The 16,288-nt window shown below is 39.3% G+C and overlaps 1 protein-coding gene across 1 annotated transcript in view; it reads right to left on the bottom strand.

Moving 5' to 3' along the window:
• Window positions 1–1,702: 1,702 nt before the first annotated feature.
• LOC307155916 (uncharacterized protein) overlaps window positions 1,703–16,288 on the bottom strand; it is a 359,603-nt gene continuing 345,017 nt past the window's right edge. Inside the window, exons 13-20 of the mRNA XM_079866903.1 lie at window positions 10,829–10,912; window positions 10,551–10,649; window positions 6,834–6,917; window positions 5,110–5,205; window positions 4,778–4,876; window positions 4,296–4,324; window positions 3,912–3,968; window positions 1,703–3,582 (exon numbers count right to left, since the gene is read on the bottom strand). Of these exons, the coding sequence (XP_079723029.1) occupies window positions 3,223–3,582; window positions 3,912–3,968; window positions 4,296–4,324; window positions 4,778–4,876; window positions 5,110–5,205; window positions 6,834–6,917; window positions 10,551–10,649; window positions 10,829–10,912 (908 nt within the window). The 3' untranslated portion in view covers window positions 1,703–3,222. The remainder of the gene's footprint in view (window positions 3,583–3,911; window positions 3,969–4,295; window positions 4,325–4,777; window positions 4,877–5,109; window positions 5,206–6,833; window positions 6,918–10,550; window positions 10,650–10,828; window positions 10,913–16,288) is intronic.

Here is a 16,288-nt window from a genome sequence, read left to right as displayed (position 1 = left end):
CAAGATGTGCATTTCTCTCTAGGTTAGACGGGTTCACTACGGAGATGGCGATCTTCAACTTCATCTTTGCAGCAGACACTGACAGAAAACACTAGTTTAAAAATCAATGCACGCATGTCACTGGATTTACAAATGCACATCTTGCTTATTGCACGCACACTCGGCACACATATGATGTCGAAATAACGACATATTGTGTTGAAGTAACATTATTAATAATAATAAATCTTTAATAATATTTGATTGAATGCCGAATGTTGTGCTTGTTCAATTCAATAAAATTAATACTTTAATTGTGATCATTAAAATAACTGAATATTAAATATTAAGTGGACAATTTTTGCTCATTTATTAAAATTATTTATATGTAATATATCTAGCACCCCCTCAGCACACGTTAAAAAATTATCTGGCGCCGCCCCTGGTTATAACGGCCCACGTATTAAAAATGATTGAGTCTAAATTGGGCTTGGGCTCATAATTACAGTTAAACGAGAACTTGGTAACTTTTTTAACTTAATAAAACTGTCTAGAAATCATTTGGATGGTTAAACAAACTGTTCTGGTGATATTGGTGACTTTCCCCGCTCCCCCCAGCGTTCCCAGGCGAAATACCAACCTTGCAACTTGGGGACTACTGTCCCGGCAAGATAGAAATTGGAAGTCTCGTGAGAAGCGAGAAAGAGAATGAGAACGAGCGCGAAACACGTAAACACACACACATGTATGATGTATTACCAGATTACCCACCTCAGTAGACATAGCTCCACACGATACAGTTGGCTTGCTCCGATCAAAACAAACGCACATGAGCAGCAGTAGAGAGAGGGAGGAGGCCGCCGCAAGTGAGTTTTTTACGACCGTGTTGTGAAATATACGCCCCACCACAGCTGTAGGGGGAGCTCGTGGGGAAAACATGCAACAACAAAAGGGAAAATCAGCGAAGAAGTGACTAGAGTTCGCTAGAGTTACCGAGTTCTCCTTTAATGTGTCGAGCCGGTTCGGACACAACGGGCTCAGGTAGGGTCGAGCTTGATTTTTTGGGCCCGATCTAAGCTCTACTCCTCATTATCCAAGCAAGTTGTTTGTGCTTGTTGAGGCTCTCTGATAGCGGTATCTTCAGGCTAACGTAAACCGGAAGTTCGTTACCGGCTTGTTCTACGTTGCCATAGCGATCACGGGAAAGGTCAGACTTCGGGAAAGTCGTGGATAATAATATCATATTGGAGAAGCTGATTTATCAAACGCTCCAGTGTGTTTGCGATCTGAGACAGCGTGTTTTACAGCGATGAGCAACGAAGCCAATCACAGACACGTCTGTTGATCTCTTGAACACGATGGCCAATCAGAGGCGTTTAACTCTTTCCCCGCCCCGCTTTCCGTGTTTTCACTGGTAACGGTAGGGGGCGCTGTTACACATCTTCTGAAAGAGTAGAGAATCTCCTGATCAAAACACAGGAGAAGAAGATCCAAAAACGAGCGATATCATGTGCAATCATATGCATATGTAAAATAAGGCAATCATCAACATTAAACAGCATATAAATCAAAACTGTCTAATGTTACTGAATGAACTGTCGACCCAGGACGAGCTACAGGACTGTGAAGCTTCGAGGAGTTGATGGACTCGATCTACTCTGTGTTTAGATCGTCACTGTGAATGCATGTATTCTTTGACAAAACAGGACTTTCTCAGTTTTTTGCTCAAAATGTTTTTATAAAACTTAATAAAACACAGAAAGACACATAACGTATACACTGCAGCAACCACAGTCAACATTAGTTTTAGTGCAGAGCAGAGAAAAACAAAATGTGGTTTCTGAGAAACCTTGATGCATATTTAACATTAATAAACATTATTTACATTTACAACATATAAAAATAAAACACAATGTTACAATACAAATTTACACAATAGATTGACATTTAGCTAAATCTCAAATTTCGTCTTCCACATAAAGCATACAACATGTTTTGATCACCATTAGAAGTGAAAGCAGAACTTAAGAGTTATAAAAATACATTTCTATATCTCCTTTCCAGACTCTCTATTATCAGGGCCGGATTTACCTCATATTGTGACATTGGCAAAAGCAAGTTTTGGATGAAGATTATTGTAGCTGTAGATATGTGGGCGCTCGATATTTTCTACTTTGTTGTTGTTGTCATTCGGCCAGAATATCACATTATAATGAAGTGATACACACAGGATATTTTGGCTGTGACTCGATGACAAATGCAAGACGCTCTTCTCTGCTCTTCAAACACATAAGCGTTTCTTAAGTAAAGAAAACACTGTATTTATTCAGAGACCCAGTTCTTCATTCACCCTTGTATCGTAAAAGCAGAGACTCTCCGACTGTTCGACTGCAGTAATGAGTTATGAGATTCACCCTCAAGCTCTTTCTAATACTTCTCTTTAATATTTCTCTTTAATATTTCTCTTTGGTTAAATATTAGAAAAACCCGCAGACAGATGTAACGGATGACCATAGAAATGATTTATGTTAAAAATGACGATATCTTACGTTTCATTAATTTATAAAGTGAGTGTCTTACATAATTTTAGCATTAGAGTGAAATAATAATAATAATTAATATATATAATTTCTCCTCATTGTAATTGCTAATGCATAAATCCGGCCCTGACTATAATAGAGGAGAACGGCTGATCATGAGCGGTAGCTTCTGTGTTTGGACTCTTTCTGGGCTGGAAACTTTATAAGGAATGAATTACAGAAGTTTTCTAGCAAGAGGAAGGAAGAGAACATCAACTCAGCGGAGTTTTGATATTACATGAAGGATCTGAGTGCTGTCTGAAGGATTGAACATTCAGTCTCAGTGTTTCTGAAGGAGTAAGAGACACACAACTGAACATTTACTGACTTCATGATCCTGAACTGTGATCCTGAGACTCAAACCTCAATCCATCAGGTCAAAGTTAAAGTTATAACACTGATTTCTCTCTCTGTTAATGATCTTAATGGAGTTTAAGATCAAGGTTCATCTGTACTGTTGAAGGTGGTTTACAGCTAGAATTAGATATAAAAGCAAATCACTATTACATGAATACAAAGAACAATGACAATTAAACAGATTTACAGCTATTTACAAAACCAAGAAAACGTACATTAGAAAAAACGGTCTCAATAACGAATACAGAACGAGATTTAACTCTTAAATCAGTCAGGAGCTTCTCAGGAGTGTTTCTCTCACTGCTGATTATGTTTGTGAAACCACTGAATCCAGCTGAGATCCAGTCCTACTAGTGTCCTGATCTTCATTCAGTAGAGGCTTCATCTCATGAGATTCTGCTGGGTTCTGGTTCTGGATCTGGTTCTGGATCTGGATCTGGATCTGGTTCTGGTCCTTGTCCAGTTCCAGGTCCTGGTTCTGGTTCTGGTTCTGGATCTGGATCTGGTTCTGGTCCTTGTCCAGTTCCAGGTCCTGGTTCTGGATCTGGTTCTGGATCTGGATCTGGATCTGGTTCTGGTCCTTGTCCAGTTCCAGGTCCTGGTTCTGGATCTGGATCTGGTTCTGGTTTGATCCACTGGCTGGAGTTTCATCAGAACCTGCTGCAGTCTGTGTTCAGAATAAGACATGCTTTAACATGTATTTTCAACAGTATCACAGCAGTGTTTCTCATTCCTCATAGAAAACACTTCATAGTTTTACCACACAGAAGAATTTGCTGTTTATAATGACGTTTCAAACCCAGTTTGTGTCAGAGCAGAGGATCAGGATGTGCTATTACAGATATTACAGGTTTTACAGACTCAATAATCTGAAGTGTTTTGTGTGAAATAAAGGAAAGCGCTGATGTTCTCCAGGAGCAGGATTGAGAAACACTGATGATCTACACAACATCTGTGGAGAAAAGTGTTCAAATCCACAATGATTCTGACGCTAACCTGAGATTCCTGATTCTGAGATCCAGCGGCTCGAGGTCGACGAGACTTTATTGCCTTCTGTGTTCGAGACAAGACAGTTCATTTACACACAGATCTCCACTAATGCATTAATGCACACAGATCTCCACAGTTATTTAAAGGTGCAGTCAGTCGTTCTGTCCACATTTAAAGGAAAGAATTTCACAGATCAGATTTAGATTATGTCGAGTCTGGAAGAATCAGTTTAATTCTACATAAGTTGTTTTCTCTCTTCGCTCATGAGTGTGTGTATGAAGACTTCAGTCTGAGAAACATGAACATAAATCACTGAGAGCACCTTTAACATGAAGTGAAACTGCAGGTGAATTAATCAAATCTAATTCACATTAAATATGAAATACTAACCTGACATGACTGCACACATGGTTTGATCCCTGTGAGTTCAGAGACGGAGGAGGAAAGAGATTTACAGGATTATTCAGATTCAAAACACTTCAGACTGTAAAATAGATGAGTCCTGGTTTAACAAAGAAACATATAATAACTTTCAGATATCCAGTGAATTTAATAGAGCGTTCAGTGAGTGTTGAAGATGATTCAGTTTAGAATGAGTCAATATGAGTCATAATCAATAATCAATAACTGAATCAAACTGAAGCTGTAGAGTCTCAGTTCAATCAAACACAATAAACACACGTGTGAGATTCATCAATCATCACAACACAAAACTCAGCATTTATTCCCTGAAAGTGACGCATCCTAAAGACAGATGATTGGTCACATATGTGGTCATATTTTTAAATGAAAGAGTTATACATTTTTTTACCACCTAAACACCTGAAGTGAATGTATTAGTTTAATGGTCTTTAAGTTCAGGTTATACTCACAGGGTTCAAATACCAGTAAAACCATCAGAAATAAAGTGAAGAGGAATTCAGAGGAAAAGACGATGATCCTCATATCTCCAACGGCTCCTTCTCCATTAACTGAGGATGAGAATAAACCACAGTATTTAATTTACAGCATGAACAGCTGATTATAAGGCCTATTATTGCTCCAAATGAATATATGTGAATGAAAAGAGAATGATAACTTTGAGAAGAGGATCATTTCTGCCTCACAGTGAGATATTATCACTCACTCAGTTCAGATTAAACATGTGTGTGTTTTTACCAGGAAGCTCAGATATAATGTAAGTGATGTTGAAGTGTTCACTCGCCTGTTTTCAGGATCAGTTCAGTCATCAGAGCAACAGCGTTCAGTACAACAACACCGACTGATCCAAACACATACACAGGAACAACACGGAGAAGAGCTGGAAGATGCAATAATACAGTTTCATATCATCACCTTTAGAGAAAATAATACAGTTTATATCATCACTTTTCCATCACCTTGGGGGCAAAAGGTTGAGAACCTCAACCTCTGCATGATTTTGCATTAATTACCATGTAGCTAACATGATTTAGCATACTGTTAGTATGAATTATAATTGTGCTAACATGTTTTAACATGTTGCTAGCATGAATTAGCACGATGCTATCATGTTTTATCATGTTGCTACCATGATTTAACATGAATTACCATGTTGCTAGCATGATTTACGATGCTGTTAACATGAATTAGCATTTTGCTAACATGTTTTAACATGTTGTTAGCATGAATTACAATGTTTTTAGCTTGATTTATCATTAATTACCATGTAGCTAACATGATTTAGCATTCTGTTAGTATGAATCAACATTGTGTTAGCATGAATTAGCATGATGCTATAATGTTTTATCATATTGCTAACATGAATTAGCATGAATTACCATGTTGTTAGCATGATTTAAGATGCTGTTAACACAAATTAGCTTTTTGGTAATTTGTGTTAACAGCACAATTTGCTAATTGTGTTTAATTACTGTTAAAGCATGCTAGCAACATGTTTAAACATTAATTACCATGTAGCTAACATGATTTAGCATTCTGTTAGCATGAATTAACATTGTGCTAGCATGAATTAGCATGTTTGCTAACATGATTTAGCATGATGTTAGCATGAATTAACATTGTGTTAACATGTTTAAGTATGTTGCTAGCATGATTTAGCAAGTTTGCTAGCATGTTAGGCTTGGCCAGTGACAGATACACAGTGGATGAAGATTACATTCTCTATTGGAGTTTATGTATTAAAGTTTTGACCCCGAATGGGATTTTTATGATTTTTATGAAAACTGTAAGTCGGATCCGTTATAAAAGACAATAGCGAGTCAGAACAGCTGAAGGTCTGAGAGAGTTTGGTGTTTGTAGCTTTAAAGCTCTAGGAGGAGATGCTGATCAGTAACTGAAGTTTGATCAAGCAAACTTAAATATCAGCAGGAGATCATAAACACACACGAGGAACAGGATTCATGAAGATCATTATTATAACGACAGAATTAAAGCTGTGCTGAGATGGTCAACGCTGAATAACTGTAAAACATCTGAGGTTTACTGTAAATATACGTCTGCAGCGTTTCAGGATTTATAGATTTAACTTAAACTTACAGTAAAAACATGTGTTTAATTAACTGGTGTAATGCTATGAAGTACTAAAATACCATAAAAGCACAGGTGATGAGAAAGTTCAAAGTTCATGATGAGATTAGTACTAATATAGAAGCTGTACACTGTCATTCACACACACACTAAACATCATCACACACACACACACACACACACGACACTGAAATAATGCAGTGAACATCAACAACATTAGATGCAACATAAAGGCCTAATGTATGTATAAGAAAATAAACAGTTTCTCACTTTATATAGTCAGAGTTACAGTTTCAGTCTTTTAGTGTTAAAATGAGGATAGTTTTCAGTGTAGAGACTCGATCTCTCCAGAAGAGGAGAACAGAAGAGAGTGAGGAGAATAAACCAGAGCAGAGATGATGATTAATATTAATACTGTACCATCATCTGTAAATGAGCGTGTGAAGTTTATCACTGTCCAGAGCGTCTGAAGAAACAGGATCACACACACCCAGCCGACACGATCTGAACATCAACACACACATCAGATCATCACTGACAGTGTTCATCAAAACACACACACACACACACACACACACACACACACACACACACACACACACACACACACACACACATCAGATCATCACTGACAGTGTTCAACACACACACACACACACATCAGATCATCACTGACAGTGTTCATCAACACACACACACACACACATCAGATCATCACTGACAGTGTTCATCAACACACACACACACACACACACACACACACACACATCAGATCATCACTGACAGTGTTCAACACACACACACACACACACACACACACACATCAGATCATCACTGACAGTGTTCATCAACACACACACACACACACACACACACACATCAGATCATCACTGACAGTGTTCATCAACACACACACACACACACATCAGATCATCACTGACAGTGTTCATCAACACACACACACACACACACACACACACACACACACACACACACACATCAGATCATCACTGACAGTGTTCATCAACACACATACACACACACACACACACACACACATCAGATTATCACTGACAGTGTTCATCAACACACACACACACATCAGATCATCACTGACAGTGTTCATCAACACACACACACACACATCAGATCATCACTGACAGTGTTCATCAACACACACACACACACACACACACACACACACACACACACACACACACATCAGATCATCACTGACAGTGTTCATCAACACACACACACACACACACATCAGATCATCACTGACAGTGTTCATCAACACACACACACACACACACACACACACACACACACACACACACACACATCAGATCATTACTGACAGTGTTCATCAACACACACACACACACACACACACACACACATCAGATCATCACTGACAGTGTTCAACACACACACATCAGATCATCACTGACAGTGTTCAACACACACACACACACACACACACACACACACACACACACATCAGATCATCACTGACAGTGTTCATCAACACACACACACACACATCAGATCATCACTGACAGTGTTCATCAACACACACACACACACACATCAGATCATCACTGACAGTGTTCATCAACACACACACACACACACACACATCAGATCATCACTGACAGTGTTCATCAACACACACACACACACACACACACACACACACACACACACATCAGATCATCACTGACAGTGTTCATCAACACACACACACACACACACACACACACACACACACACACACATCAGATCATCACTGACAGTGTTCATCAACACACACACACACACACACACACATCAGATCATCACTGACAGTGTTCATCAACACACACACACACACACACACACACACACACACACATCAGATCATCACTGACAGTGTTCATCAACACACACACACACACACACACACACACACACACATCAGATCATTACTGACAGTGTTCATCAACACACACACACACACACACATCAGATCATCACTGACAGTGTTCATCAACACACACACACACACACATCAGATCATCACTGACAGTGTTCATCAACACACACACACACACACACATCAGATCATCACTGACAGTGTTCATAAACACACACACACCAGATCATCACTGACAGTGTTCATCAACACACACACACACACACACACACACACACACACATCAGATCATCACTGACAGTGTGCATCAACGCACACACACACACACACACACACACACATCAGATCATCACTGACAGTGTTCATAAACAAACACACACACACACACACACACACACACATCAGATCATCACTGACAGTGTTCATCAACGCACACACACACACACACACACACACACACATCAGATCATCACTGACAGTGTTCATAAACAAACACACACACACACACACACACACACATCAGATCATCACTGACAGTGTTCATAAACAAACACACACACACACACACACACACACACACACACACACACATCAGATCATCACTGACAGTGTTCATCAACACACACACACACACACACACACACACACATCAGATCATCACTGACAGTGTTCATCAACGCACACACACACACACACACATCAGATCATCACTGACAGTGTTCATCAACACACACACACACACACACACACACACACACACACACACACACACACACATCAGATCATCACTGACAGTGTTCATCAACACACACACACACACACACATCAGATCATCACTGACAGTGTTCATCAACACACACACACACACACACACATCAGATCATCACTGACAGTGTTCATAAACACACACACACCAGATCATCACTGACAGTGTTCATCAACACACACACACACACACACACACACACACACACACACACACATCAGATCATCACTGACAGTGTGCATCAACGCACACACACACACACACACACACACACACACACACACACACACACACACATCAGATCATCACTGACAGTGTTCATAAACAAACACACACACACACACACACACACACACACACACACACACACACACATCAGATCATCACTGACAGTGTTCATCAACACACACACACACACACATCAGATCATCACTGACAGTGTTCATCAACACACACACACACACACATCAGATCATCACTGACAGTGTTCATCAACACACACACACACACACACATCAGATCATCACTGACAGTGTTCATAAACACACACACACCAGATCATCACTGACAGTGTTCATCAACACACACACACACACACACACACACACACACACACACATCAGATCATCACTGACAGTGTGCATCAACGCACACACACACACACACACACACACACACACACACACACACACACACATCAGATCATCACTGACAGTGTTCATAAACAAACACACACACACACACACACACACACACACACACACATCAGATCATCACTGACAGTGTTCATCAACGCACACACACACACACACACACACACACACATCAGATCATCACTGACAGTGTTCATAAACAAACACACACACACACACACACACACACACATCAGATCATCACTGACAGTGTTCATAAACAAACACACACACACACACACACACACACACACACACATCAGATCATCACTGACAGTGTTCATCAACACACACACACACACACACACACACACATCAGATCATCACTGACAGTGTTCATCAACGCACACACACACACACACACATCAGATCATCACTGACAGTGTTCATCAACACACACACACACACACACACACACACACACACACACACACACACACACACACACACACACACACACACACACACACATCAGATCATCACTGACAGTGTTCATCAACACACACACACACACACACATCAGATCATCACTGACAGTGTTCATCAACACACACACACACACACACACACACACACACACACACACACACACACATCAGATCATCACTGACAGTGTTCATCAACACACACACACACACACACATCAGATCATCACTGACAGTGTTCATCAACGCACACACACACACACACACACACACACACACACACACACACACACACACACACAGATGTTTCAGATATATAATGTAATATAATCATACCCTTCTCATTCTCCAGAGCTGTGATGTAGAAATAGATCAGTACAGCATTGACTAATAACATGAACATTAACCACACTGATCTCCTGACCGAAGGTGAACCTGAAAAACATGTTTAATATTAGTGTAAAACTGCATATCTGTGTGTGACACTCACTGAGCAAAAGAGACCATACAATAAACATTATATATAAAACAAATCATAAATGTTCAAAACGACTGAACACAGATTATTATCATTAAAGATTGAGGGATCAGATCATAATTCATCAGACACTTACAGCCCATTCGTTGACCACATGTAAGATCCCAGTTGTATCTTGTCACTGTTGTAAACACTGGTAACACTGCAACAATGAGGAACCCTGGAAACAGAAGAGATTATATCAATGCAGAGATTATATCAATGCAGAGATTATATTAATGCAGAGATTATATTAATGCAGATTCTGAGATTCGCAACAGACATATTCACATACGAGTATATATACTTCAGTTATTATATCCATCACTCGTTATATTTACAGTGTTGATTCAGTTCTGCTGTAAGATGAAGATGAGTTAATATTGTCAGCATTTGAAGACTCGATCAGACAGAATGTGTGTTTCTTCAGGTTTGATAACGTCACATATTATCTACAAAAAAAGCTCTTTAGTCAGATTTGTCAGTGAGTTTTGATACATATGACCGGTCTTGTACAGTCTGTTGTCTGATGCCAAACATTCATAATATACAGCAAGTGTAACTCACGCCACTCCTATGAAAAATAAATAAAATCACTGCTACGGAGCTGCTCTAGACTACAGCATGTAGAAAAGAAATGACTTGACATTGTGTAATCATATTTCTGTTTCCATCTTGTTTTTAATAGTTGTAACATCAACTACAGCAACAACACTGACTCCAGACACTCCGATTTTGTGAGAGACGAAGAGGGTGACTTCTCAGACAGTCAAGATCCAGAACCGTACCTCTATGAACCAGAGTTTTCAGAAGAGGAGTTGTGTGCTTTGGAAATAGATGGACAGGAGGAGGAGGATGCGATCGCTCAACAGCCTGAGGACGTGAGGATGAGAGCCAACATGAACTGGTGGTGAGTGTGATATCTCTGCGCCCAAGTAGCAGTGCTTCGCCTGTGCTTCCCCCCAATATAGTCCCAAGCCAATATCTGCCTAGGAAATCGCCTAGTGTTAATCTGCATTGCTATTTGTACTCGTTGTGAATACGCAGGCCACAAGAAGTAATTCGTTTTTACTCAGGACATGCTAGCTGGCAACGAAGGATTCCATTCATTATGCTAAGCTAAGCTAGCGGCGGCGCTGCCAAACTAAAACAATGCATCTAAATGTAGGAAAGATGGTGAATAAGCCCTATTTCATAAACCCGGTGGAGTGTTCCTTTACATTTAAAAAGGGCAGATTCTTCTTTAAACTCAGATGATGATTAAAGAGTCTGTGATTTGTGTTTTCAGTGTCTCCATCATCATCATCATCATCTTCATCCTCACAGACTGAGATCAGTCCAGGCCGCTCTGTGACTCTCTCCTGTCAGTTGTATTCATATACTAGATTCTCCTGTGATGATCGGGTCAGTTCTGAGGGATTTGAGCTGTTGTGGGTGAATCAGGCTGGTGTTGATCTGAAGACAGACTCCAGATTAGGGCTGGGCGATATGGCAAAAAAAAAAAATCACGATAATTTTTTTTATATCAGTCGATATCGATAATTATCACGATAAAAGTCAAATCTTTATTTCTTTCAAGTTTAAAGGCAGATTTTTGCTCCTAAGTGAAAGTTGTAGAAACCAGAGCGTTAACTGTGGTTTTAAACTACTCTTTATTGTCAGAACATATCATGACAAACACTTGCCAAACAGGTGAACATTTCACAAATCTGAGGTAGAACATTCAAACATTTGTCATTTTTCCTTAACAGAATAAATATCTTTATTGGACAATTTCTTAGTTTCTGCATGTGCTAAAAAAAATTTGGGTAAAATGTACTATTATGACTAGGGGTGGGGGAAAAAATCGATTCTTAGATGAATCGCGATTCGGGACGTGGACGATTCTGAATCGATTCACAAATGTCAAAAATCGATTTTCTAAAAAAAAAAAAATTCTAATAACGTAACATTGACGGAACGCAAAAGGCGGAACTCTGAAGCGGACGTGCACGTGCGCGGACAGTCTGTGGCGTGCACATAACAGAGACGCGCACATAACGGACGCATGATGGCTGAGCGCCAAATGTGCAATGCCAGTCACAAAAAGTTACATTTTGACTGTAAGTTACTCTCTGCAGATGTTCATTCACTTTCTTTGTATAAGCTGTTTTTGATTGTGGTATACAGCAAACATTTAAAGTCATAACTCTTTATTATTTAGTTGTGTAGGCTACTATAAGTCAAGAGCGACTTTGTATGTTACTAATTATTCAGAATATGCATAAGTCCACAAGCATTATACGTTATGATAGCTTCTGGTACATAATTCTATATTTTTGAACGAAAACTGTTTGTGAATTTGCTACAGCAAAATGTTTTTTTTGTATGAAGGATTATATTGCTCATTGGAAATAACAAGAGGATGTTGGTTAGAAGTCTATTATTAAATGCTACTATGCTAGAGATTCAGAATATGCTGAAGTTTGAATTAATTTACTACAAGTATGCTGCTAGTACAAGCACACATTTATTTTCCTGTTGGTTCTCAGCAATGTTGGGACATATGCTGGCAAATGTAACCTTACAGTTGACTTGCCAAATCATATTTATTAATAAAATTAATATAGGAAGTATTGGAAGTAAGTTCGTTATGGGTCATCATAAATACTTTGCTTTAAAAGTACCAAGTAAAAACATTTTTTCAATGTTTTTGATAAAAGGCATTTCCCTGAGAATTGAACTTAATAAATGTGAAAAAGACACTTTAATGTCTGTCATTATGTTTGTCATTCTGTATAGCAAAGCAGATGAGAGTAGATCATGATCAGAAACCTGATTAGAAATCATTATGAATAAAATCGAATTGTTTTGAATCGAAAATCTTTTTGAATCGAAAATCGATTTTGAATCGAATCGTGGCCTCAAGAATCGGAATCGAATCGAATCGTGAGATGGTAAAAGATTCCCACCCCTAATTATGACTGTTTGAGTTGTATTAAACTTAACCATTGGTCATCCAGTATCATGCATTTAGATCATGACAACCACAGATAAACCAGGCATACCCTGTGTAGCACCTCACTATCATGGCAAAATGTAACTTTATGGTTTCTATGGTATTTGTATGAAAAACCGTAGCCTAAATACATTATTAAATACTGTAATTATATTCCATTAGGCCTTTAATACATTGTCTACATTAATAATATAATAAAATTCAATATGTATATCCTACATTTCATGGTGCAGTTATTACTAGGCTTAGGCTAACGTTACAGTAAATCCATGGTAAATGATGGGAATTTGCAGACGGAAAAGGCTTCTGACAGTATCGTTGCGCACAGTGTTTCTCCTGTTTGTCAGCGCTGCTTCATCTGCCTTTAAACTGGTTTAAATCACTGAGACAGTGTGTTCTTCGCTGAATTTAAGCGCTTCTCACTGGATTTCGTGACGAGACCGATCAGAGTAAACGCATCTGCTCTAGTGAGCTCGCACTCATAGACAGTAAAAGAAACGCGCTGCCGTTTGGACTTTGAGCCGAGCGGATAAATGGTCCGTGTGGCGCGCGGTTCAAATGAGTTTCATTGCGCTTTTGGCGCATAAACATTATCGAACATTTATCGACCTCTTGATATCGTTTTATCGAGAAAAATTATATTGCGATAATTATCGTTATCGTTTTATCGCCCAGCCCTACTCCAGATATCAGATATTATCATCATCAGATCAATATCACTGTTTCATCATCACTCTGACTACAACACTCCTGAATGAAGATGACAACAGAGAGTGGAGATGTCAGCTTACTCGCAGAAATCAACTCCAGACCTCAGTCAGATACACTGTCAAGTATTCAGGTGAGAAAACACTCTTTTCAGACAGACTTGTCAAAACTTTCACACACTGGCTCTACTCTTCCTGATGGCTTCATACGTTTGGCAATTGTAAAATATTAGTGGTCAAAGTCATAAACTGCATAAAAATCCTTATCATTCCCAATATTGACCTCCTATGGGTCATACTAGGCTAAAATAGACTCTTCTGATTAATGCAATATTTCATGTTTATATCATTATATCATTCTAAGGCTTAATAATGTAATTGATTCAGGAAAGCTGAAGGTTTATGGGAAGCAGCTCACTGTGTTTCACTCTCATATAAAGCAGGAATAAATGATACAGTAACATCTCTCTTCTCAACTACTGCCACTGTAAGCTGTGATGATTGAACACAAACTGCATGTCATGATCAATATGAAAATATGATGTTAATGTCCTGATGCGTCTGAACATTCATCTTCTGCAGCTTCAGTCGCTTCAGCAACACTGACTCCAGTCAGAAGCTCAAACTCTGAGAAGACATCAAGCCGAACTACAGCAGCAGCTTCTACACAAGGTTCATGATCACATGACTGTCACACATCATCAGTCTCTCGCTTCACTGGCTCCCACAGACTGCTCTATCATCACACATATCACGCATCACAGATCTTTTCGGCTGATAAAACATGATTTCTGTTCATGTGTGTCGAGACGGTTCAGAAATCCCGACCGGCTGATGCTTTACTGCATGTCCGGAGTAAAGAGTATAAGCCCATGTGTAGTAAACCTTTATACATTTCAGATAAATTCTGTTCTTTTGAACTTTATATTCATCAAAGAATCCTGAAAAATAAAATGTATCACAGTTTCCACAAAAAATATGAACTGATTTCAACACTGATAATAATCATAAATGTTTCTTGATCATCAAATCCTCATATTAGAGTGATTTCTGAAGGATCATGTGACACTGAAGATTGGAGTAATGATGCTGATAATTCAGCTTTGATCACAGGAATAAATTACACTTTACTGTATATGTGTTATTTCTGTCACACACACTGTACAATCTGCAAACTCAACAAAGAAAACAATAACTTAGTGTGAGTGTGTGTGTGTGTGTGTTCAACATGGAGGAAGTGTGTGTGTGTGTCCAACATGAAGGAAGACAGTGTGTGTGTGTGTGTGTGTGTGTGTGTGTGTGTGTGTGTGTCCACTGCCCCCTAGTGTCACCAGCCAGTACACACACGTTTAAGTGATGTTACAATACACATCTATGATAAACAACAATACATAAGAATAACAATAGAGAGTGTGTGTGTCCAACATGAAGGAAGAGTGTGTGTGTGTGTGTGTGTGTGTATGTGTGTGTCCAACATAAAGGAAGAGTGTGTGTGTGTATGTGTGTGTCCAACATAAAGGAAGAGTGTGTGTGTGTGTGTGTGTGTGTGTGTGTGTGTCCAACATAAAGGAAGAGTGTATGTGTGTGTGTGTGTGTGTGTCCAACATGAAGGAAGAGTGTGTGTGTGTGTGTGTGTGTGTGTATGTCCAACATAAAGGAAGAGTGTGTGTGTCCAACATGAAGGAAGAGTGTGTGTGTGTGTTCAACACTGAGGAAGAGTGTGTGTGTGTGTGTGTGTTCAACATGGAGGAATAGTGTGTGTGTGTGTGTCTGTTCAACATGGAGGAAGAGTGTGTGTGTGTGTGTGTGTTCAACACTGAGGAAGAGTGTGTGTGTGTGTGTGTGTGTTTGT

Source organism: Squalius cephalus (assembly GCF_949319135.1).
Source record: "Squalius cephalus genome assembly, chromosome: 1".
In the NCBI taxonomy this organism is placed as follows: domain Eukaryota; kingdom Metazoa; phylum Chordata; class Actinopteri; order Cypriniformes; family Leuciscidae; genus Squalius; species Squalius cephalus.
The sequence above is the reverse complement of the archived record's forward strand: the minus strand, read 5'-3'. Positions and strand labels throughout refer to the sequence as shown.